General features: G+C 42.8%; 1 protein-coding gene across 6 annotated transcripts in view; it reads left to right on the forward strand.

The window, feature by feature from the left end:
- The window catches only part of LOC309348015 (catenin delta-2), a 226,711-nt gene that overhangs the window by 133,063 nt on the left and 68,321 nt on the right, over positions 1 to 25,327 (forward strand). For all 6 annotated transcript variants that reach the window (XM_081873002.1, XM_081873005.1, XM_081873004.1 and 3 more), the window contains 3 exons: positions 2,164 to 2,281; positions 6,865 to 7,050; positions 19,806 to 19,979. In XM_081873002.1, the coding sequence (XP_081729128.1) occupies positions 2,164 to 2,281; positions 6,865 to 7,050; positions 19,806 to 19,979 (478 nt within the window). The remainder of the gene's footprint in view (positions 1 to 2,163; positions 2,282 to 6,864; positions 7,051 to 19,805; positions 19,980 to 25,327) is intronic.

Here is a 25,327-nt window from a genome sequence, read left to right on the forward strand (position 1 = left end):
CAAAACTGTATGTACAAAATATGTGATCCCATTGAGATCCCAACATGAAATTTTGCAGGTAGCTTTTAGAAATATGACATAATCAATACAAATTTTTGAAAATTTTAATCATTAAATTTTTAATCACTTTTTAAAATTTTGTAGCTTAAATTTAAAAATTAAAGTAGGTCCATCATGTGACATATAATATTAAAGCCCATGAAGTCCTGAAGAGATTGGTGTTTTTATTTTTGACATATCTCAATTCTGGGCTGAGCTTTTAAAGCTTTTGTGTAGTCCAGCAAGGCCAAAATTGTCAATTTTATTTTTTTTTTGAAATTTCAGACCCTCATAACTCACAAACAGGATGAGATAAAAAAAAAGTTTAGATTCAAACTTAGTTTTGATCATTCAACAAATGTACAGAATATTAAGAAATTTGGATGACATGAGGTAAAAAAAAGTTGGATCACTTGATATGGAATGACCCAGTTGCATGTGAGCCTTGTAGCCTGGGTTAGTTATGCTGAAAGTTGCTCTAAAACCTGGAGGACATGGTATTATGGGCTGGTGTCAGAAAAGAGAGAACCCTGGTTTTAATTCTCTACAAAATATCGAAGGTCACATTGCATAAATGTTTTCACTCATAAAGGTATAGTAAAATGCTTTGCTCTTTCTTGCCTTCCCCCTTCCAGTACTTGCAGCTCTTTGCTGCAAACCCTTCTTCATTCATGATAGCTGTGCTTCATGGTCCTTGCAGGCTGTGGGATCATGAATCCTAGGGCCATGTTCTCAAACAAATGAAGGGCAGGGCCAATGTGTCTTAGCCAGTTCACTACAGCAAACGAATGTGTATCTTAGAATGTGTCCCAAAGATTCTGGAGTACATTCCAAGACACAATCTCTGCTGAACTGCTCTTAGTGCTGGCAGGTAAGTCAACTCTGGGAACAATATTCATCTGCCATCTCAATTGTTGCCGTGTTGCTAATGAAGAATCATAGAGTAGGACTTGCTGACTACTGGAGCATTGGTAGGGATGAAAACCATGGAGGTAAGGGGGAGGGAATCCAGGGCCCAGCTTCTTGCTCACCTCAGGGCAATGGAGGGCCTCCATCAAGGACTTTGGGTCAGCGAGCTGGAGGGAGAACGTTGGCCTGCATAACGGGGGCCTGTGGAGGCAAACAGCCACAAAAATGGAATCCTAGACTTATATTCTCTGTTGTCATTTAGTGCTAATTTGAGTGTGCTGTCCCATATTTCTCCTTGATTCTGGCACTCAGATTTTAAAGTGGTATCTACTAGGCTGAGTTTTATTGACGGTATTTGAACATAAAAGCAGGGCTGATGCTGTATAGAAACACTGATACATTTCTTTTTTATTACTTTTTTATTCAAAATTAAAACAAAACATATTATCAAGAAACATATCATCCTTATTTCCCCCCCTTTCCCCTCCCTCCCCACACAGAACCCACCTCCCCACCCCCGACTTCCCTCAGTTCCAGTCTTTGATTTCTCTAAAAATGCTGTTTTCTGCATGTTACACAGTTGTATAGATCCTCCAACTGTTTAGCTGATAATTATCAATAAAAAGTTTGTGAATGTTTATTCAAAACCAGCCAAGGAGTCCAGTTCGCTTTGTTGCGTCTTCAAATACTTTGTAAAGGGTTCCCATTCATCTTTAAAGTCACAATTATCCTTGTCCCGTAAACACTGATACCTTTCAAGACAATTAGATGGCGCCCAGGAGTTTTTAGAGCATAACCACTTTCAGGTGAATAACTGTTCCAAAGCTAGAAATGAGAAAAGATACAGGGAACATGCTACCATTCTTGAACATTTGTAGGTGTCACACATTGTGCTTTTCATCAGGGGTGGGGTTGGTAATGCAAGGCTTTGACGTAAGAATTGTAAAAGCATTTTTATTTTAAACAAGACTTGTGTTCCCTTCCCAAAGCTCTACCTTGTGTGTTAACCCAATTTTAAAAGTTCTCTGAGATCATGATAAAAGATCATAATGTGTGTGTTTTTCTTTTAAAAAGAGCATAGAGGAGATTCATTCACATATATAAACTTATCACAGCCAATAATCTTTTTTTAAAAAAACAACAAACTGTAGCATGTCCATTGCCAGGAACGAGTAGTGGAATGAGAAGATGGTGACCACTGTTGCTTTATCCTAGGAATGTCAGCTCTGCTGGAGAAGAAGCCCGCAGAAGAATGAGAGAGTGTGATGGACTTACGGATGCATTGCTGTACGTGATTCAGTCTGCTCTAGGGAGCAGTGAAATTGATAGCAAGGTTTGCCATCTTTGTTTTTATAGAAACAGTATTCTGAAGGGGGGGGGAACCCACATTAACAGAGGCACGTCATACATCCTTCAAGTTGTAAGAATTAAATTTCAGGATCCTTTGCCTTTAAGGAAAGCCTGCACTTACTGTATGCTCATGTGAGATATATGTCTGTCATTCTCTCAAATTCAGCCATAGTAGTGGCAGCAGGTACTTAGCAGTTCAGCCAAAGGCTTAGACTTTGGGCCTTGCAAAGCGAAAGGGGTCTTCATGCACAGTGTGGGTATAAAAGGAGAACCTCTGGAAAACAGAGGTGAACCACCCTGAGATCTTTTGAGGAAGGGAAGCATATAAATCTAATAAATAAATAAGCAGCGTAAGAAGATATACTTGATGTGCTGGACCTTGAATTGTCTCAATGAAGGTAAGCTAATATATTGGGATGGGGGGAGTTGTGTGCTTTTGTGGAGATTTTGTTTGATGATTTTTACAACTTAAATGTAGAGTTTCATTAATGAATGACTACGGAGCTTGAATTATAGAGATGGCCATTCCTTTTGTTGATGTGTGTTAAAACTGTGTGATGACGTTAACTCTGCTGATCACTGGGTACAGATGTCAGTGTTGCCTTTGTTTGGTTTTCATTGTTTATATTTCGATATGATACTGTTTTTGATACAGCCAATATTTATGGTTATTCCCAGAATTTTTAAAAAATCGCCATGTGGGTTGGAAGGCAGAGGAGTAACTTAGCTGAAACAAAATGCTGCATATTCCTTTTCCTGTAAAATGGCAAGTGTTTCTGTAGGGCTTTATTTAAATTCTTCATACAGATAAACTAAGGTAAATTGGCAAAGCCTAATACTTACTCCCATGGGAACACCAGAAGCTTCCAAGTTTGGTCCATCTAGCATGGCATTGTCAACACTGACCGGCAGCAGCTGTCCAGGGTTTCAGGCAGGGGGAATTCCCAGCCCTCCTTGGAGATTCTGGGAGTTGAAACAAGGACATTTCGTAAGCAAAACAGATTCTCCACCAATGAGCTGCAGCCCTTGCTGAACATTAGTCTAAATTGGAATAATTTGGTGAAAATGTTAACAGCTTTGTTTTGTCAACATCATAACTTCATGCCCCCTCTAGGTTATAATCTGCTTTAACTCTGTATTTAAGTATGGCACACTCAACATCCCTACACTTACATGACCCAATACATGAGCTTTATATCTCACCCAGACCCAAATTTCGAGGGATAACTCGTTTCAATATACTCGTATAAACATCACATGTAGATGTGATGAAGAATGTGAGCGGAGGGTAGGGAGACATGATGCGTAGTCCCACCATGCATGTATCGCTGGCAGGTCTGAAGACATGACCCCAGATCGGCAGGTGTAAAAGCATTCGTTAGCACTTGAAATAGCTTCTGCATTAAGCAGTACAGTGGAACCTCGGTTTTCAAGCACCTCGGAAGTTGAACGTTTCAGTTTTCAAACGCTGAAAACCTGAAGTAACTGCTTCGGTTTTTGAATGCTTTTCGGAAGCTGAATGTGTCACACAGCTTATGTTTTGAGTTTCCCTATTGTATCGAGGCTTCCGTATTGAGTTTTCAGTTTTCGAACGTTTTGGAAGTCGAATGGTCTTCCAGACCGGATTACGTTCGAAAAACGAGGTTCCACTTTATCTGTTAGTTAAATCATGGTTGCATGACAAGAAGGAAGAGCTTGTTTTACAGATATGAAGTTTATCTTAGTTTATTTGTATGAAGAACTTAAATATAAGTGTGTGACACTTTTCTTTCCCACAGCAAAGCTGCCAATATTAAATTTCAGCACCCTGGCTGAAGAGTGAAGACAGCAAGCACTAGCTGTGGCTAGCATCCTTTTCCAGAATATTTTGCACTTCACATGTGTGTGTGAAGAAGGGCTTCTTTTCACCTTTAGAACTTTTCAGATTGTTAGAAAAAGCAAAACTGGTGCTTGTGTTTGAGTACACTTGGCAGCAAAAAGCAGCACATCCTGAGCTGAAGCATCTTTGTTCTGCGAAATTTTATATGCATGGCCCAGTAATTGGTGTGTGTGCAGATTACGGTATGTCATATAATAGCCTAAAATCAATTAGTGAGTAGTAAAACAACTCTAATCTGCCAGGTTATCATTGTAGTCAGGAACGCAATTCATGCAAAGTCGTTTCTGCCTGCCCCCTCCCCCCCAACAAAACTCCTGCTTCCTTCTGTCTCCATGAGCTGCATAAAAGCTGAATCAGTAGCTGCATATCAAAGCTTCTTGAATCACCTTGGCAAACAGAAAATGAGGCATTGAAATGCTTCAGAACTGGATCTTCTGAACTCGTTCAGATCAATGAAATCCACGCTATTTCCTTACCAGGCACCCAAGAGTAGTAGGAAAGAATTCTAAACCTTAGCAGAGTCTTCTGTTCTTAAAAAGATTCCTTTTGGGGGGTAAATGAAAAAGAGTGTTCTATTGTATAAAACTGTAAATGAGGTAAACTAGAGTCCCAGTTTCAGCTGCACACAGGAAAGAACAGAATGCCTGGCACGTTAATTCATAGCATTTAGAAGAATAAGGAAGAAGGGAGTCTTCAGAACTTGTTTGGATCAATGAAATCCATAGTTTTCTGTACACTGCTTTGCAGTTAAACGGCATATAAATTGTTTAAAGAAGATAAAATAAGTAAGTACTGTATTGACCCAAATATATGCCGCACCCGGATATAAGACATACAAGGGGGCGGAGACAATACCCGAATATAAGCCACTCCCTTAAAATTCTGCAGGCACTCACACCCATTCTGTTTTACCGTGTGTCTGTTTCAGCAGCGATATCGTAAAAGCCAGTTTTTGTAAGGTCATGAATTTAAGCCGCCCTTTTTAAAAGTGAGGCTTATATTCAGGCCAATACGGTAATATCAGGGCCTGATAATCAGCATCTATTGCTTCAAAATACAGTTTATGTTTTGTTTCTGGTTTTTTTTTAAAAATAACAGCTTAGGAAATGGGGCTGCAGCTGACATACTGAAACGCGGTACTACTGTTGCGAACTAACTTCTTATTCCTGTGAAGCAGCATGTGCATTGATAGTGCCATCTACTTCCTCCTCTAAAGCTAATATTATCGCAGACATCTAAGAACCATTGTACACACACTGGACACATGTGGACCTTTCTCAAACAGCTTCATGACTTATGAAGCCCTGTATGAGCCCTAGAGACCAGGCCTCCCTCAGTCCTCCCTCCCTTCCATCAAGCACCAGCTTCAGCACACAGCTCTAGCTTATTAACCAACATTAAACCAGAATTTCCTGGTTGCAGCCAAGATCTCCACACATAAAACCGAGTGCAGCAGGAAGTGGTGAGTGACGGAGGAGGAGTATGCATCTACTGTGCTCTACCCATGGCGTCATAAACCATGATGATCTAGGTATCATCAGCATAGAGATGGTATGGAAAGCCAGATTAGAGAGGACCAAAAGAAGAGAGTTAGATGAGAGAAAGTCAAGGCAAGTGGAAGCAAGAAGCCATCAAGGGGAAAGGATAACTAGACATTTGGAAGGGATAGGATACAGGATAGAAGAGGGGAAAGGCCTCCGTTGGGTTTCATGATAGATGGTCAGAGAGATCCCCTGTTCAGGGAACCATGGGTCTCATGAAGAATTATTTTATTTCACTTACAGTGAAGGAAGCAAGGGTTGAAACCACACAAGCAGCAGGCCCATTCACTGTCACAACTCTCCACCCGCTAGCTACAATTCTAATGCCAAAATGTTAAGAAGGCTGAGCCATTTCAAATTCAAACAGAATTCGTTATCAAATGAAAGCAATTCTATTTAAAAGCAAAAGCAAAAACCCAACACTTTGGTTTCCTAAATTTCAGCATTATTTTCATTCAAAAGAGCAAATCATTGCACTATATGATATTTCCATCACTCTGAGGTGGACCAAATGACATATGTAATAATTTCACAAAGTCTAGTAGCTTAGACAGTTAAAATAAGCAGTTTAAAGAATGGATGACTCTCTAAAATACACTTTATTTCCTGGTCCCATCCCCCATTATCAATCCATGTGGGGTTCATGCAAGATAAACACATAAGACTATAACATAAATAGCCTTTCCCCTCTGTGCTGTAAATGGGGAAAAATCCAGTTTACATACATACATCCGATTTATCACATTTTAACTTTAATTCTACCCCCTTTCACAATGGATTTTCTCTGAAATTTGTTTGCTACTCTTAACTGTTGACTCAAACTCCATTCTCTCAATCAAAAAAAGGCTTTGCAACTTCTTCCATGCTTAATTAAGGTGGTTTTCAGTTTGGAAGCACCTATGTACGAACATGAAAATTGTCAAAAGCAGGCTAGCATCTGACGTTTGATGTTCAGCTGCCCGAATTGGCCATTTTAAGAACCTGCCTTTCAGGTTTTTCATAGTTTTACAATGGGTAGTTTGCTAGTCTGGGGAGTACCTAGTGGGGACAATTTTATACCAAAAATAATGTTCAAGACTGAAAACCTTTCTGTTGAATGTGAGTATCCTAAAATAATTTTCCATTCATTTTTATCTTCCTTTTTAGACCGTTGAAAACTGTGTGTGCATTTTAAGGAACCTCTCATACAGACTCGCTGCAGAAACATCTCAGGGACAGCAAATGGGGACCGATGAACTAGATGGCTTGCTTTGTGGCGATGCCAATGGAAAAGATGCAGAAAGTTCAGGATGCTGGGGCAAGAAGAAGAAGAAAAAGAAATCTCAAGATCAGGTACTGGAAATGACTTACGGTAGCAAGCAGTTAGTGATCGTGCTAATGCGCTCAGCCCAGAACCAAACTGTGCAGTGAATAAAGACAAGAATAACTGGGGAAATTGTTCTGATCCAATGTTATTGTTTGATACTGGTGCTACTATAATTTCTGTCCATTTAGGACATAGGGGGCAACAGAAAATAGAATAAGAGTAGATACAGTGCTGGAAATAGGCAGAGCCCAGTGACCTGATGGAGATGGAGATATGGTGGGTCAGCCAAGGACAGGAGTTGTGTACCTGTGTGTGTGTGTCAGCCTGTGTGTGTGCGTGTTTGTGTGCATGCATGTTAAAGTGCACAAATGTGTGTGGTGTAGTCACACCCAGTTTTGGCAACAATAACTGATGATATACACCCTAAAGCCAAAAAAGAGTTAGCCAGCTGTAATTTAGGGAATATTTCATTTAGCATTACATTACTTGAAACAGCATTAAGGCTAAGCACCCCAGATGAAAAGATCTTTAAGATTTCAGGAATAATTAAATTAACCTCTGGATATTTTCTAGCACATAGCTCCACTATGCATTGAGCGGTTTGCTTTCAAATGCCAAATAAGGGAGAAAAACTTTTAAAGATAGATCTCAGGCTTATGCTTGTTTCCTCATGAAGGCAAAAATCCACATGGATTTTTAATAGCGTATAATCCACATGGATAATTAAATTTATTCTGAACAAAACTTGTCCAAATAGCCTCAAACATAAGAGCACATGGTATGGTATTGCAGTACTGCTCTTCTATTTGCTACAGTCTAACATAAGTTTCTAGATCTATTTTCTAACTGAATGAATAGTTGCTTCCATAATTGATGTTGAAATGATCTCTCTGTATGGCAGATTAACTGTTTCTAATACTGTTAACCTGATTGAAATTAGGAAGGCCATCCATACGCAATTACTTCTCTCAAGAAGAAAAATAGGTTGAGGCTAGTGCTCCTGATCTTGCCGGGAGTTGCCAACTCGCTTTCAGCTTACCTCAGCTTCTGATTTGCCTCTTGCAATAAATCTGAAGTTTAGAAAATTCCATTTTTTTTTCCTTTTATGCAATTGAAAATCAGAATCCACAAACCTATGGGACCAAAATCTATGAAAAGGTAAACAGAAATCCCCAAGAAAGCTGAACTGATGCTCACATAGCTATACTTGTGTATGCAGATATTACATACATACATACATACATACATACATACATACATACATATAAATACAACTTGATCCAGTTATCAAACACTATAGAAGTCTAAAAACCAGAACAATAAGCAAGTATTTACAGCTGACTGAAAAGCAACCAAACAAAATTCTACATGCAGTAAACAAATACCTGTAATTCCACCCTCAGCTGGAATTCAGTTATTTTCAGCTAAATCGATTGTGTTGCTAGAACCCCAGTGACACTGAAGCAGACATAGTTTAATTCATTTTAGTGGGACATGTATTCCTGCTCTATTTCCTTTTTATGCTAAAAATGTTAAGACTTTAATTTTATTTTGTCGCTTTATTCGGTTTACATTTACTAGCGCAACCGAGTACTTTCCATGTTTTCAGTTTATTCACTGTGGCTTACAGAAATTGAGCTTTCCTGACACAAAGATGCTCTGGCACGTTGACTCTTCAGATGTCTTTTTTTAAAAAAAACTTGTGGAGGTTCTTTAAGGATACTTACTAAAAAAATAAAATGAAAAGGGCTTAGAGGCCCAAGCATGTTGCACAGCATGCACTAAAACAAATGGTTCAGAAAACTTTGCTTGACCCATAATTTGTGAGTCACTGACACATTTGCCTGTAATAGCTCCTAAAGAAACATTAGGGCATGCTGTGCTGATTCCTTTAGGAAAATGATTCAGGGCTAATTTGTGTGTGGGATTTTGTACGTACACTCTTGAATCTGTATGAGGCAAAAAACCACACACATAGGTAGTCCCTCAGTGTCAGGGAACTGCCATCGGAGAGGCAGGTGGTGGAAGGGCTCACGGAAGCTAGGAGAGACTCAGCAGCGGAGGAAGGAACCAGCAGGGGGAGAGAGGGAGTCCAGAGAGAAAGTGAGTCGGAGGGATGGCTCAGGGAGACTTCCAGCGAAAACAGTGGGGAAGTTTCAGGACCTCCTATAGGTACACCCACTCCTCGCCGGAAACTGTCGCGCCGAGAATCTCGAAGACGCGTTTCCGTTAAGGAACTTTTATGTTGGAGTAGATTCCGTAAACGCCCACTGTCGGATTCTGCCAGCGATTAAGGGAGTCATGCTTTAAGGGGCTCCGTGAAGGACAGAGCTTTGAGAACCATGCCCAAGCTCTGAGGGACTAAGCTTTTACACACAAGCAGCTCATCATCCCATCACACTCAGCTAATTTAGACATAATCTGTGATCCATAAAGACACGTAATACTAGTGTGTTTTAATGAAGCCAACTGACATCATTTTAGCCATCATTTTTGGTAGTTTCACATTTTGCAAATATTGGTGCCCCACAGAAGTCTCCTGAATTGGGAAGCCCCTCAGTGGTTCCTCAGGAAACCTAGATTGGAGTTACCACCTCCTCACTCTTAACAGTTTGATTTTCTCTTGGAAGCTTCCTTATGGCATCCTCATTTGTATCTTAAGGTTTAATTCCCAAGTAGAAAGGGTTCATGGGATGCGGGTGGGGCTGTGGGTTAAGCCACAGAGCCTAGGACTTGCCAATCAGAAGGTCGGCGGTTCGAATCCCCGCGATGGGGTGAGCTTCCGTTCCTCGGTCCCTGCTCCCGCCAACCTAGCAGTTCGAAAGCATGTCAAAGTGCAAGTAGATAAATAGGTACCACTCTGGTGGGAAGGTAAACGGTGTTTCTGTGTGCTGCTCTGGTTCGCCAGAAGCGGCTTAGTCATGCTGGCCACATGACCCGGAAGCTGTACGCCGGCTCCCTCGGCCAATAAAGTGAGATGAGCGCCACAACCCCAGAGTCGGTCACGACTGGACCTAATGGTCAGGGGTCCCTTTACCTTTAGAAAGGGTTCAGTCTGTTTTCCTTAGGAACTTACTGGAGTTACCTCCTTGTGTGGGAAAGGCGGCTATTTATCCAATGGTAGCTATATTTACATTTCTTAGCATCTCATGGCAGTGTTCTCTCTTCCTGTTGATCTCAGACTCTTTAGTTAGTCATTGGTTGAGAGAGATGGAGAAGATTTTAGTCTAGGCTTTTTTCTCGAGGGTTTGAATGATTGTGGGTTAAAGAAGGCCCAGCTTATTGTGGTCCAAAGTTTAGTAAATTTGGATTTCTGCTATCTAAGAAGTAAAGCCAATAAATCTTGTTCTCCATTACTATTTAATATCCCTATAAACTGTGGAATCGCCACAGTTGTGGTATCTATAGACATTAACCATTTCAAAGTATAAGAGGGCATTTTCTCTTGCTCGCTTTAATGTGCTGCCTTCAGCATTGTTAAATGACTGATTTAATAAGATCCTGGTTAATAAACGGATGTGTCTGGAGCAGAAGCAATAAAATCTATTCAACATGTCCTTCTGCACTATAGTAAGTTTAGGGGGAGGTTAATTCTCCCTCTACTAATGGATTTTCCTGGAAGATCTCCTGCAAACTTACTAGTGGTGTACTTAAGGGTTGTTTCCTCCTATGTCACTGAGGGGACTGCCAGGTGTTCGTTTTCTTAATATCAGTGCAGATCAGAAGATTTTTTATTTTATTTTATTTTATTTTTTTTTGCTGGCTTCTAGAGAGGAAAAGAACATAGAACTATTTTAACTGTTGTAACATAGACTTTATTCTGTGCTGCATTTTATCAGTCTGCGAAAGTAATATACTACTGCTACTGTTTGGTTATACAGTATTATTTTAATTCTCAGTATTTTATGCATCTTTGACATAGTGTTCTAATCTACTCAGAAGTCCCATTGCGTTCAGTGTGGCTTACTCCCAGGTACAGCCTGATAATATTCATTCTGACATTTTCCTATTGGATATCGTAATTCCTCTGTAATATACTTCTGATTATACTCTGAGGCAACTTTTTTCTAGTTCTGTAATCATTCTCTGTCAGAGCTGGGTAAAGGCCTCTGCAGAGCTCTTCTTGTCCATCAGTCTGAAGGGTTTAATATCCTTTTCTTAGAATAAGGTGTGCATGGAACTGTGCATGTAATTTTAAATTTCTGTTCACTGGACTGTTATACAGCATGAAGATAAATTACACTATCTTCAGACTTTAGATTAGTATAGCGATAGAAACCCCCAAATCTCTTAGATTGATGTTTAATATTTCTAATAATGTGACTTGGGTTTTTCTCGGGGTTTCTTAACCATGGTAATATTTCTCAACTTCAGATTCACTCCTGCACTAAAACCTCCATGTATGATTATAATCCAGCCGGCGACGTAGGATCAGAAATTACTATGTGCAGAAACTGTGACTATGGCTCCTATAATCTCCTTGATTCCTGTTGGCTATGGCAGCTGTATTACTGGTTTAATCAGAATACAATATCAAATATCACAGAACTGCTGGTTAAATATGTTACAGAGCGACATAGATTTCATTCTAAACCATTTTTCTAACGCAGCGTCTTAACTCTGTAGCCAATGAAAGACAATTCTCTGGATTTGATCCAGAGAAAGACGAGTCCCACTCTGCATGCCATTAACTGCCATCTGTTCACCAAGAGGAGTCCCTCGCACATGCCCGGGGGTCTTTGGGGTAGAAGCAATTATTTTGTAATGGCAATCTATTTTCAGAATGTTTATAACAATAATGGTTAAATGGTTGACATTCCAAGAAGGCCACAAAAGAGTCCGTCGCAGTTTATTTGTGAAATAAATCAAGGATTTCTCTTATGCCTCTCACAATATGCACAATGCAAAGAATGCGTCAAAGGCCTAATTTTCACAAAACCACAGACGTAAACATTTCTGGACGTGAATAGTTCCTTTGATAGCTTGTCATGCAAAAACAAGCTATCAGATTTCATTCTACCTATAGTCTGGTGGGTACAGTGCATGCTATAGCTTTAAGGTAAAGGTAAAGGGACCCCTGACCATTAGGTCCAGTCGTGACCGACTCTGGGGTTGCGGTGCTCATCTCTCTTTAATGGCCGAGGGAGCCGGCGTACAGCTTCCGGGTCATGTGGCCAGCATGACTAAGCCGCCTCTGGCGATCCAGAGCAGTGCACGGAAACGCCGTTTACCTTCCCGCCGGAGCGGTACCTATTTATCTACTTGCACTTTGATTTGCTTTCGAACTGCTAGGTGGGCAGGAGCTGGGACTGAGCAACAGGAGCTCACCCCGTCACGGGTATTCAACCTTCTGATTGGCAAGTCCTAGGCTCTGTGGTTTAACCCACAGTACCACCCGCGTCCCTATGCTATAGCTTTACTACTAGGCTATGCCAGTCATTGTTAGGGTGTCACTTCAACTTATCCCAATAATCATAGTTGACACTGAGAAGTCACCAAGGGTTATGTTTTCAGAGGATTCTGTAAGAATGAAGATCCCTTGGGATTTCGTTGATGTCATGGTCTTGATCCATGATACAAGAATCATAACCCAAAATCCTACGGATAAACTCGACAGTATTAAAATGGAAAATTGTAATATGAAGGAAGTTGTGCCAGAGTAAATTGTGCATTTTACCAAGGTGCAGTGCAACTGCTATTATTTCTTATATATCTGTCCTTGCCTATATCATTACTCTTAAATATAGACATAAGATGAATCAGATCCAAAATAGAATTTTCAATTTGGGTGACCCACCTGAAATCACTGTGACCTTCTGTTTTATCTTCTGTCATCAATCATGAGCTACAACAGCAACATTTCACAGCTGATAGACAGGTAAATCATGCTTGAGCGTGCTAGAGAGAGGGGGAGAGAGAGAGAGAGAGAGAGAGACGGTAAACCCTAATGCATTAAGATCCAAGTTGCATAGAAAAATTCTCTCACTGCGTAGGCTGAAAATCACAGATTGGAAAGCAGTTAAAATGTGGTTTTAATATATGTCTGAGGAAATGAGTGAAACCGCTTATGGCATCTGTAGAATATCCTGTTGGTTCTTTTAATCTGCGGTTATTTAACAGCAGTCCTGTCTGTCTATGAATATTAGTGTATACGTGTTCATCTGTAACTAACTTTGTGCTCCGCATATCACTCTGGCTTAATTTATCCATTCTATAGGATTAGAAATTCTGTATAACTCAAAAATGTACATAGATCTATACCCACACTAGCTGGCTCGTCTGAAGACGCCCCTGTTTGCTTTCTGTTTTCCAGTTCCTAGGTCACAGCTGCTGCCTAGACCCAACTATTATCACCATTTTGCCAACCATCCATATAGTTCCATATTATTACAGCTTATTGTGTTTATTTATTGTTTTCATCCTCTCCAGTAATTTCTTTTTCTGTCTGATAGATGCTCATGATGCATTTTCTCTTGCTGCAAAATCATAGCAGCTTTCTGGGAAGAAATCTCAAATTGCCTTAAATTTTACATGTCCTCTTCACTCTTTAAGGAAAGAATTGTATGTTGCAGAAGTGCTTCAGAAAATATCTCCTTTCTGGCATGTTAATGGAGAAGCTGGCTTGAGCATCATATCTGCAGTCTCTATTTCCCCCTTCCTCTTGTTATTTTTTTTATCCTGTCAGTGTGAGGGGAAGGGTAATGCTGGATTCCTTGTCTTTTCTGTTTCCCTACTGTAGCAGCAGAAGCCCAACATCAAGCAATCTCATGTAAACTACTTTCATGAAAGGTCAACTAAGATGGAGGTGCCACTCATGAATGGTCTACCAGTATATAGAGATATGGATATTAGCTAAAGTCCTCATTATCCACTAATGTGTGTTTAATTTGCAAAGCGAGAGTGCATACTCAGAATTGTCTTAACATTTAATTAATCAGCATTAAGTGATCTTGCACATGCACTTTAGTTTGCTTAAGAGCATAAGAAGGCTCCATCTAGTCAAGCATTCTTTGTAAGTTTCTCAGCTACCCACAGACCCTGGCTGGATCTAGACACATTTAAAAAAAAAGTTACAGGAAAACGCATTCTAAAGCTCGTAATGGAAAATCACATTGAGGAAGGATCAAACACTACAGCGTCATCTGGTGTCTCATGTTTATAATGCAGTTATAACGATATAGTCACCTGAATGTAGCTGAGCACCCTATTATTTTATTCAATAGTACCCTAATACAAGATTTCTCCAAGCAGCTTACACAAAACACACAAATTAAAACCATACCCTCTCTCTCCAAACTCAAACATACCAGAAACAGCAGTAAAAATGATTATCATAATCCGTTGAAAGTCTGGGGGAAGAAAAACACCCAATGGATGCTAATGTTGGGGCAGGGCAAGTGTTGCTACAGAAAGCAATCTGTAGATGGGTATGGGCCACAACAGAAAAGGCCTTCGCCCTTGTCATCAGCCCCCAAACCTCTGTCAAGGGAGGCTCGCGAAAAAGGGTCTCAGATGATCAACAAGAGTCTGAGTATGTTATAGTCAGACAAGGGATTCCGTTCAGTAGATGGACCATGGACTGACTTCTGCCTACTCCCAAACTAAGGAATCTTTTCTGGGAAAGGGAGAACACGTAGAAGAAAATAGAGTTTCTGGGCTGCCCAGACTATAAGACCCCTCTTGGCCTTGCTGGCATGGTCCAAAGGAAAGTAGATCAATACATTTGACACCAGCTTGGCTGCAGGAGTTGTCGGAAAGAGGCGTACAAGCAACCAACCATCTTAGGGACTCCGCTCTGGATTTCTGTAGCATTTAGTCCTTGGCATTTGCTTCTACCAAAGTCATCCCGCAAGGCAGCGGAGGTTTAGGATCAGAGGTTTCCTTCTCCTAGATGGGCTGCCTTCCCAGGTTGACAAGCCCCTTCGGCCCCTCACTTCCCTCTACAGCATGTGCAGAAACCACCTTCTTGATTGTTGGACCCACTATTGGTCTCATCCACTCAATCTTCCGGAGCCAATACTGACATGCAGTTCCTTGTTTCTGCCACCTATTGCCCCTATTGTAAAAGGTAAAGGTAAAGGGGCCTCTGACCATTAGGTCCAGTCGTGGCCGACTCTGGGGTTGCGGCGCTCATCTCACTTTATTGGCCGAGGGAGCCAGCGTACAGCTTCCGGGTCATGTGGCCAGCAGGCCTAAGCCGCTTCTGGCGAACCAGAGCAGCGCACAGAAACGCCGCTTACCTTCCCACCAGAGCGGTACCTATTTATCTACTTGCACTTTGACGTGCTTTCGAACTGCTAGGTTTGCAGGAGCAAGGACCGAGCAACGGGAGCTCACTCTGTCGTGGGGATTCAAACCGCCGACCTTCTGATTGGCAAGCCCTAGGCTCAGTGCTTTAGACCCGCGTCCCTATTGTAGCTTAACATATAAATCACATAATGGTTTCATGCATTATAATAGGAGCAAAAGCATGTTAAAAGTGCAACTGATACCAGACTCTGACAAATATTAGCAGATACTAGATTCTAGTTTACATACCCCTTTTATATGGAATGTACATGTGGAAATGTATAGCTGCCTCTCACACATTATATAGGCACACTCCCAAATCCAGGATCAAAGAATCATACAACTAGTTCCTGCTGCAAAGAACTTTGGACATCATTCTCTAAGCGAGTATGATAAGCTACTTTAATACAACTTATGGTCCACCAGTGCGGGTTAAATTTTGCAAAGTCAAGAGTGCATGCCTCAGGATAACATAAGGCTCAGGCCACATTTGAAACTGAGGTGGGTTTTAGAAACGGTTTGTTTCTGAGAGTCTGTTGCTGAAAAGCAGGCGAGTCTAACATCCCTCTCAGTATGCCTATAGTAGCTCTTTACAAAGATTATCTTACCTAAGCTCAGGGAGAGAGGGTTTTTTAAAAAAATCACTTCTTGCTTTCATAGTGAAAGGTGAGTTCCTCTTCTATAATTTTGCGCCCTGGAGAAAGTTATTACAGTATGTGTCTTGGCTAATCTGAATTGTTGCCCCCCCCCCCTATATTTAGGATCAGAGCATGAACTGTATTGCATTGGGAAATTTTTGGCTTTAACAAAGTAATGTGTTAAAGTAAACCCCCCCCCAAAAAAAAACCCTCCTGAACCCCCCAAAAAACCTTCATGAACCTTCCATATGGAGAATACTGCAAATCCAGAAAGGAAATCAGAAAGTTTTCTTCAGAATGAATCTAAAAGAAATAAAGAAGCAAATGGACAGAAGCATGTATATTTGTATTCCTCTGTCAGTCTATGAAACATTCTAAAGAGCACTTTTGTTTTTCAAACAGCCTCTTGGATTCAAAAGCAAATGATGGTTTTGTGAAGTTTTCTGCTGTGCCACCCTCCTGAGAGACTTGGCTTTTTTATATGCCGGATAACAATGAATTGAGCCATAGAAACACTACTTGAGCTTCAAGGATTTCACCCTTAACTGCTTTGAAAGATTTTAGCCTGCTAGTGATGTTTTGAAGGCTAAATTTCCCTAATATTTACAGTGCGGGAGTCCTGGTGACACCATGAACTCTAAGTATAACAGCTCTCTCTTCTCTTCCTTTGACTCTCTTCATAATTTTAATATTACAGCAGCCCATTTTACATGGCACATTGATACTTTTGTTTTTGAACCTTGTTTAAACAGGGCACCATCAGCAGTTTAGATTTCTGTCATGCTGATTAATATGCTGCCAGCCCAAAGAGGGCTGGAGACTGTTAATCTATTTCATGAAGGATTCAGGAATGCATAGCTCTTCCAGAGGTTTTCCTTCAGGGTTGTTGTTTTCTAATGAAACCTCTTACCTGTTACCTCTAGCTGCCAGCCTTGCATAGAAGACTTGGGTTGTTCCATTGTACACAGCTGGTGTATTTTATCTGCCCACGTTTCTGGCTAGTGAAATTAGGATAACCTCTGGTTATATAACTGAAAGTGAGCCTATAGTACAAAACACAGTGGCAGTTGTATGATGTCCCATTAAATGCATCCCCAACCTTACATTAAAAGGTGATTTGCAGCTGTGTAATTATTTTTTTTTGGGGGGGGGGAGGTTGTTTATACAGTCAATGATTGTTGAACACCTTGGAATTCGGACATTTTGGCTCCTGAACACCGCAAAGCCGGAAGTGATTGTTACGGTTTGTGAACTACTTTTGGAAGCCGAATGTCCGACGGGGCTTCCACAGCTTCCGATTGGCTGCAGGAGCTTCCTGCAGCCAATCAGAAGGCGAGATTTGGTTTTCGAACATTTTGAAAGTCAAACGGACTTCCGGAATGGATTCTGTTCAACTTCCAAGGTACGACTGTTTGTTTTATGTCTTGAAAAGCATCCTAAAACCATATGGTGAAGGGCCAAATATAATCCTATAAATCAATAAATTAAATCAAATAATTTTCTGGGTGGAACACCGTCGATTGAACTTCCATGTTTTCAGAGGATTTGGTTCACACATTCTGATGTGAGTCATCAAATGTTGAATTACTGTGATGCACAGCATGTGTATGAATCATCTTTGAGAAATGCAAATTGATTCTCCACGAGCCCATTATGCGTAAAGGTATTTACATCTCCCAATATATTTCCTCCCCGTTGTGATCTACTCCTCCTCTTATTTTCCTTTCTCTTATTTTCCATGCTGGGCTGGAGAAATGGGAACCACGACCTAGTTAAATTAAGAGAAAATAAGAGGTTGAGCAAACTTTGTTGCTTTCGTCACCTTTGCTTTCCCCAGTAGTTTCCTAGGGATGTTAAAAAGTGTGTATAAAGCAGGAATCCATTCATTATTTACCACATTGGCATCTCCACTGTGTAGTCTAAGCATTGAATTTTATTGAAGGAATGATCATCATAATTAACAATTATATACAGCTTTCGAGGGTAAAAAGTGCTTCACAGATATTATTATCTCAGTAATTCTTAGCGCATACAGGAGGCAGGTAATCTACCCAGCATTCTAGATGGCTGCTGAAACTAAAGGATGGTGGTTTTCCTGAAGCTATCTATTGAGTGCCCAGATCTTAACCTGGGACTCACGTCTCCTGGCCACTCTGCTACATTAGACATCCTTTCACTGCAGTCCTTATTTTTAATAGCTTCCATGCCCGATAATGTTTCACTTTACACCCTTTAGCGATACCATTCCTTTAGGACATTTTAATGGTTTTCTGTTGGACAGGGATGCACCTGTGCTAGCTGCATCACTTAGAATATACCCCAAAGAGCAGCATGAGAACTGCTTCTCTGTGATGCAGCCTCATGTCATTGTGGTGAGCATCCTTCTGGGCCAATAGCAATTTGGCGAAGACAAGAAAGTGCTCGTGTGGCCATTTGAGTCCATACCACAGGGAAGCAACTTCCTCCTCTTTAACTGCATATGAAGGAGAGCTCAAGGTCTGAAGAAAATTGTCAGATAATAATTCCAGTTAAAGGTAAAGGTAAAGGAACCCCTGACCATTCGGTCCAGTCGTGACCGACTCTGGGGTTGCGGTGCTCATCTTGCTTTATTGGCCGAGCGAGCCGGCGTACAGCTTCCGGGTCATGTGGCCAGCATGACTAAGCCGCTTCTGGCAAACCAGAGCAGTGCACGGAAACGCCGTTTACCTTCCCGCCAGAGCAGTACCTATTTCTCTACTTGCACTTTGACGTGCTTTCGAACTGCTAGGTTGGCAGGAGCAGGGACCGAGCAACGGGAGCTCACCCCGTCGCGGGGATTCAAACTGCCGACCTTCTGATCGGCAAGTCCTAGTCTCTGTGGTTTAACCCAGTTACTTGTTGCCAGTAAAAGCTACAAACATGAGTCTGACCAAAGTGCGAGAGGCAGTGGAAGACAGGAGTGCCTGGCGTGCTCTGGTCCATGGGGTCACGAAGAGTCGGACATGACTAAACGACTAAACAACAACAACAACAATAAAATTTCTATTCATAGTTCTTCCGTGTAACTTAGGCTAATCATAACAATAACTATTGTTAACTATTGTTGATTTATTTATACCCTGCCTTTTTAGCAGATGGGTCTCAGGGTGTATTATTTGACTTCTGCTAATCAGTAGTACAGTTGCTGATGGTCCAAAAACTTCTAGTGCAGTGCACTGACATATTATATTGCAATTTGACCTGGGTCCGTCCATCCCCTGGCCTTCAGAGGTGAGGCAGGGGGCAATTGGAGAAAGGGCCGACCCAGTGACAGTGCCCCACCTTGGAACACTCTCCTGCAGACAGATCCTAGTGCCGGATTAAAAACTTTTTATTTGTCCAGAATTTTATTTCCTTTTGATGTACCAATTAGTGCTTACACTTCCTTTGTTCATGACAATTTAAAAATAATTTTCTATGCTTTCATTTTACCAGCGTTGCAGTTGGGTTGGTTTTACGACTGTGTGCTGCTTTGAGATGAATTTTAGTTGGAAAGTGACGAATGTGGAGTGTATGTTAAAGATAAAAGGTATATAATATGACTCTGACGGAACATCAGGAAGAACTTTCTGACAGTAAGAGATGTTCGATGGTGGAATTGTCTCCTTCCAGAGGTTGTGGGCTCTCCTTCCTTGGAGGTTTTTAAGCAGAGGTTGGACGGCCATCTGTCATGAATACTTTAGTTGAGATTCCTGCATTGAGAGGGTTGGACTCGATGACTCATCCCTTCCAACTCCATGATTCTGATTCTATGACTGTATATTCAGTTCAGTATTCTTCTCTTCTGTAATTGCCATAACCAGTGATATTTCGCCTTTTCTCTCTCGTCTTTCCAGTGGGATGGCGTAGGTCCGCTCCCCGACTGTGCAGAACCACCAAAAGGAATTCAGATGCTGTGGTACCCATCCATAGTCAAACCCTACCTCACACTTCTCTCTGAGTGCTCAAATCCAGATACATTGGAAGGGGCAGCTGGCGCACTACAAAATCTGGCCGCAGGTAGTTGGAAGGTATGAAACCTATGTCTCTACTTAGTCAAATTCTTGAGTAGCCTGCCACAGGTACATTGAGTCGGTACATGAAAGATGGGTGCAAAACCAGGAATCGTTGTTGTTAAAAGGTTTTGTAAAAAAAGAAACGCCCACTGTCAAAAATAATAATAATAAATTTTTATTTACATCCCGCCCTCCCCAGCCGAAGCCGGGCTCAAGGCGGCTAACAACCATGTAGTAATGCTCCTGCCACTCACCCCTCCCTCCCTGTCCTGCAATCCAGCGGAAGCAGGCTTAGAGGAACAATGGCTGGCAACATATACTTTTTTGCAGGACAAAACACATCAAAAAGGTAGTTGCTGCCACCACTCCCTTGTACCAGGGCACCAGAAGACTTAACCCAAGGGAGAAGGTTATTCTTCCTAGTTACCGGTTGCCCCACCCTGCAGGTTGCTTCCACAAAATGCAGGCAGAAATTCAACAGATTCAGTAGGCGGCTAAGTAGTCAGGCTCTGGATTCAGGCTTTCCCCCAGAATGGCACACAGGACAAGAAAGTGGCAAACTGACAGAAGGACAAAAAGGCAAACAAGTGATGTGTTTGGCTCCAGGATCTGACTATCTGAACTCTATGCCTCTACATCAAGGGTCAGCAACCTTTCTCAGCCATGGGCCGGTCCACCATCCCTCAGACCATGTGGGGGGCCAGACAATATTTTGGAGAAAAAAATGAACAAATTCCTATGCCCCACAAATAACCCAGAGATGCATTTTAAATAAAAGCACACATTCTACTCATGTAAAAACACCAGGCAGGCCCCACAAATAATCCAGAGATGCATTTTAAATAAAAGCACACGTTCTACTCATGTAAAAACACGCTGATTCCCAGACCGTCCGCGGGCCGGACTTAGAAGGCAATTGGGCTGGATCCGGCCCCCAGGCTTTAGGTTGCCTACCCCTGCTCTACATTAATGGTTAGAAAATAGGCACTGGCCGAAATGATTTTCCCCCTTCATTTGCTCTGCTCACATGTTTGAGTTGAACAAAGCAGTCTGGTTGCCGGGATATCCAGTTCCACTTGGCACTCATTAACATCCCTCCTGACAACTTTAGCAAAAGACCAAGGATAAATGAGAATACATAGGATACGGGGCTCCTTATCTGAGGTTGGAGAACAACCCGAAGCTGCTCCATTGACGTACTGTGAGACAAGGATTGATTCTGCAGAAAATCCTTCCTTGGAACTTAATTAGGTACTGTAACACTGACGTGATTTAATACGTTTGTTTCCATATTATGCCAACATGTTTTATTTATGCTACGAAGCCGTTAATTCAGTGTAGTAATCTATATGGACCAGGTAGTAGAGGACATGATTTATCCTGCCAGAGCTAGCTAAAAATAACCCATATATCAATAAGATGCATGGTTTGTCATGTCTAAGGTAAGCATGTTTGACCAAACAATCACTCTTTGAAATGGGAGGTCAGCAAACAAAATTGGTACAGCTGAGCAGTGAATGAAATAATCTGCTTACCTAGAAAACTTGTATAGAATAAACAGTGGCTCTCTAAGCTTCTTCATTCTACCCTGTCAATTTGCCTCAAATGTGTTTGACCCTGGAGGGAGACTGTTTCCAAGAGGAAAGAAAAGTGCCTAATCCACCTTCTATATCCTTTGCTTAAGCAAAGTCATTTAGTCTGCTGCTTGCCCAATGGTGGTGCCTTTTCATCATGGAGAAAATATTTATTCACAAAAACCCGACTACAAATAGAGCTTTCTTCATACTTATCAGCAAATGCCCTCTCAATAACATCACTTTTTTGGGTGATATACAGCAAACAGTATGCTTGTGAAAATACCCAAGTACACACACACACACACACACACACACACAAATAATAATAATAATAATAATAATAATAATAATAATAATAATAATTTATTATTTATACCCTGCCCATCTGGCTGGGCCTCCCCAGTCACTCTTGGCGGCTTCCATAGAAACCAAAAATACACTAAAATATCACACGTTAAAAACTTCCCTGAACAGGGCTGCCTTAAGATGTCTTCTGAATGTCAGGTAGTTGTTTATCGCTTTGACATCTCGTGGGAGGGCGTTCCACAGGGCGGGCGCCACTACCGAGAAGGCCCTCTGCCTGGTTCCCTGTAGCTTTGCTTCTCGCAATGAGGGAACCGCTAGAAGGCCCTCGGCGCTGGACCTCAGCGTCCGGGCAGAACGACGGGGGTGGAAACGCTCCTTCAGCTATACTGGACCGAGGCCGTTTAGGGCTTTAAAGGTCAGCACCAACACTTTGAATTTGAATATATTATTGTTATGAGTTATTGTGTGTGCCAGACACCTATAACCCTAACAAGTATTAAAAGCTACTCAAGCCAAGCTAGCTTCTTGATGAGGTAATCACCTGGGTGAGGGGGGCATAAAGAGAACGAAGGAAAGGGGGCTCTGTGCCAGATGGCAAATGGATGGAGCCTTTCCCCCATGTTTTAGATAGTTAGAAGGACAAAGGCTGAGTTTGATGTGAACCCCTCCTTCATAGGCTCAGGTTGTATATACAGTGGTACCTCGGGTTACGTACTTAATTCGTTCCGGAGGTCCGTTCTTAACCTGAAACTGTTGTTAACCTGAAGCACGACTTTAGCTAATGGGGCCTCCTGCTGCCGTTGCGCCACCAGAGCACAATTTCTGTTCTCATCCTGAAGCAAAGTTCTTAACCCAAGGTACTATTTCTGGGTTAGTGGAGTCTGTAACCTGAAGCATATGTAACCCGAGGTACCACTGTATGTATGTAAATAGCCCATATGTCATAAAGACACCAGTATCCACTGTGCTTCATTCCCAAAAGCAAACATGAACTCTAGGTAAGCACCTGGGACCCCTGAAATCTTGCTTCCTGGGAGATTGGGTTGTATGCAACAGTACTGTAGGCTAAAGCAATCTCTCAAAGGCCAAAACAAATCCCGCTGTGTTTCCAAAGAGATCACAGATGAGACGTTGGGAGTCTCTTTCAGGGAGAAGAGTCTAGAACTACCAGATAGCTACCCCAAAACCCCCACAATTTTCCTGTGTCATCTCCTCAGGGGTACTAGCAAGATTTTCTGAGCTCAGTACACTTTATCAGAATTGGACCTTCTACCCTACCCACAAAAGATAGCACAAGTTTTTGTAAAATTTCTATTCCATGCTTTATATCATATGCAGATGCATTCATATTCATGTCCTCTTTTGCAGAAGGGCTGGGTCCCTGATATAGATAGAAATGAACATAATAATAATAATAATAATAATAATAATAATAATAATAATAATAATTGTCAGAGTCACCCGTGGTCCCAGCTCACAAGAGACCAAAGTCCACTCCAGCTTATGTACAAAAGCTTTAATTGAAGAACATTATTAGCTTTACATCCGAGCCCCGTGACTCTACGTCTGTTACGCTTAGACCGCTGAAGTACCCTCTGAGTCGGTCCCCCCTCTACACCAGTTTAAGAGGCTTGTACTGGTCCACCTCTTTCTCTCCTTTTCCGCAGGGTCTTTCTGCCCCCCTGTGTTCTCTCCCTTCGGGACTCTCCAGAGGCTGAGTCCTCTGCCGCCTCCTCCCCCCTCCTTCGGGCTTTGGGACCAGGCTCCTCCCCAGGACTCTCTTCATTTCCGCGCGCCTCCCATTTTGAACTTGGCGCGCGTACGTTGCTCCTGACCTTGCCTTCGACAGTTACACTGCCCTCGATACTACTTTCCTCCCCTTCCGGCAGGACGTTTTGCCCTGATCTCCTTCCCCTCTCTGCTTCCTGTTCTGCTCCTTCTGACACACTGGTCACTCCTCCCCCCTCACTCCGTTCCAGCGGAGCAGCCGGTCTCGCTCTCCAACTCCCACTGGGGGTTCCCCCTTCGTTTCCCTGCTCCTGACTGCTTCCCCCTCTAGCTCCCCTTGGCTTGACCAGAGGGGCTCCCTTTTGGGAGTCCTCCGATTCACTGGACGGACTCATGGACAATCTTGGGTCATTGTCATCCTCTTCCTCGTCACTCTGGAATCCTTCCCCCTCACTCTCTGTCTCCTCCCTCATCTGCGCCTCTCTCCCTGAACCCCTGACATCCATCCCCCCTCGAAGCCCCCCCTTCCCCCCTCCCGGCCCTCGGAGGCAGGTCGTGGGAGCCGCAGCTCCTCGGAGGTAGATGCAGGATACAGTTCGTTTGCTTCAATGTCCTCTGCTAGCAGCTCGGTGTATGTGTGTTCGAATGCGGGTTCTTCACCCAAGGTGTTCTCGGCTCCCTCTTCCATTGCTACTTCGTCTGGTGCTGCCTGCCAAGGCCCCGTCAGCCATTTCTTGCGCCAGTCGTCCTCTGGTTGCTCGTCCCACCAGTAAGAGGGTTCTGTGTCTACCCCCGAACACGATCCCCTGGGTGGGCTTGAGTCTGGCGTTCTCTCCTCGGCGGAAGAAAAGCCCCTGAAAGTACTGTCTGAAAGTGTGGGCGTAAAGAGCCAGTCATCAAAATACTCGGCTGGCATGGGTCTATGCGGGAAAAGTGCATGGAACTCGTCTTTCAGAAGAGGTTCGTCTAAAGCGTAGTCCGGCACCCAAATATTGGCACTGGCCGGGGTACCCTCTCTGGCTAAAAAGTATTCTACTCCCTCTACCCCCCATCTCGAGTCCAGGATCTCAGTGACCTCGTTGAGTGGTTCGGCCCTGGGCGCCCCCTCCCTCTCGGGTGACTGCGTGCGTGGGTGCGGTACTGTTTCAGACTCCTGAAACCTGTGCAGGGTCTTGTAGGGAGTGAGCACCGACCTATGAAAGACCGGGTGCACTCTGGAACCTTCGGGGAGGGCCAGTCGAAAAGCTACAGGGTTAATCCTAGCCTCCACCTGGTATGGCCCTAGCTGCCTGTGTCCCAGCTTCTTCTTAGCCAACGACCTGGCTGGCATCGCTTGGGCCGCTAACCATACCCAGTCCCCCACCTGGATGTCCTCTCCCACTCTCCTGTTTTTGTCTGCCTGCACCTTATATGCTTGTTTGGCTAGCTCCAAATGTCTCCGCAGCTCCTCGTGCACCTCTTGCAGTTCTGCTGCGAACTGGTCGGCTTCTTGCGTCACCCCCTCTCCCGGTGTTACGAACCCCGGGAAGGTTCTGGGATGACGACCATTGTTCGCGAAGAACGGCGTCACCCCCGTTGACGCGTGCTTCGTGTTGTTGTAGGCAAACTCCGCCATCGGCAGGTAGTCCACCCACGCCGCCGGGCGCTGATTGGCGTAACATCTCAGGTACTGCTGCATGATTGCGTTGACTCTCTCTGCTTGGCCGTTGGTCTGCGGATGCCTTGCCGACGTTAGGTTGATCTTGACATGCA

Source organism: Podarcis erhardii (genome assembly GCF_964252035.2).
Source record: "Podarcis erhardii genome assembly, chromosome: 8".
NCBI classification, from domain to species: domain Eukaryota; kingdom Metazoa; phylum Chordata; class Lepidosauria; order Squamata; family Lacertidae; genus Podarcis; species Podarcis erhardii.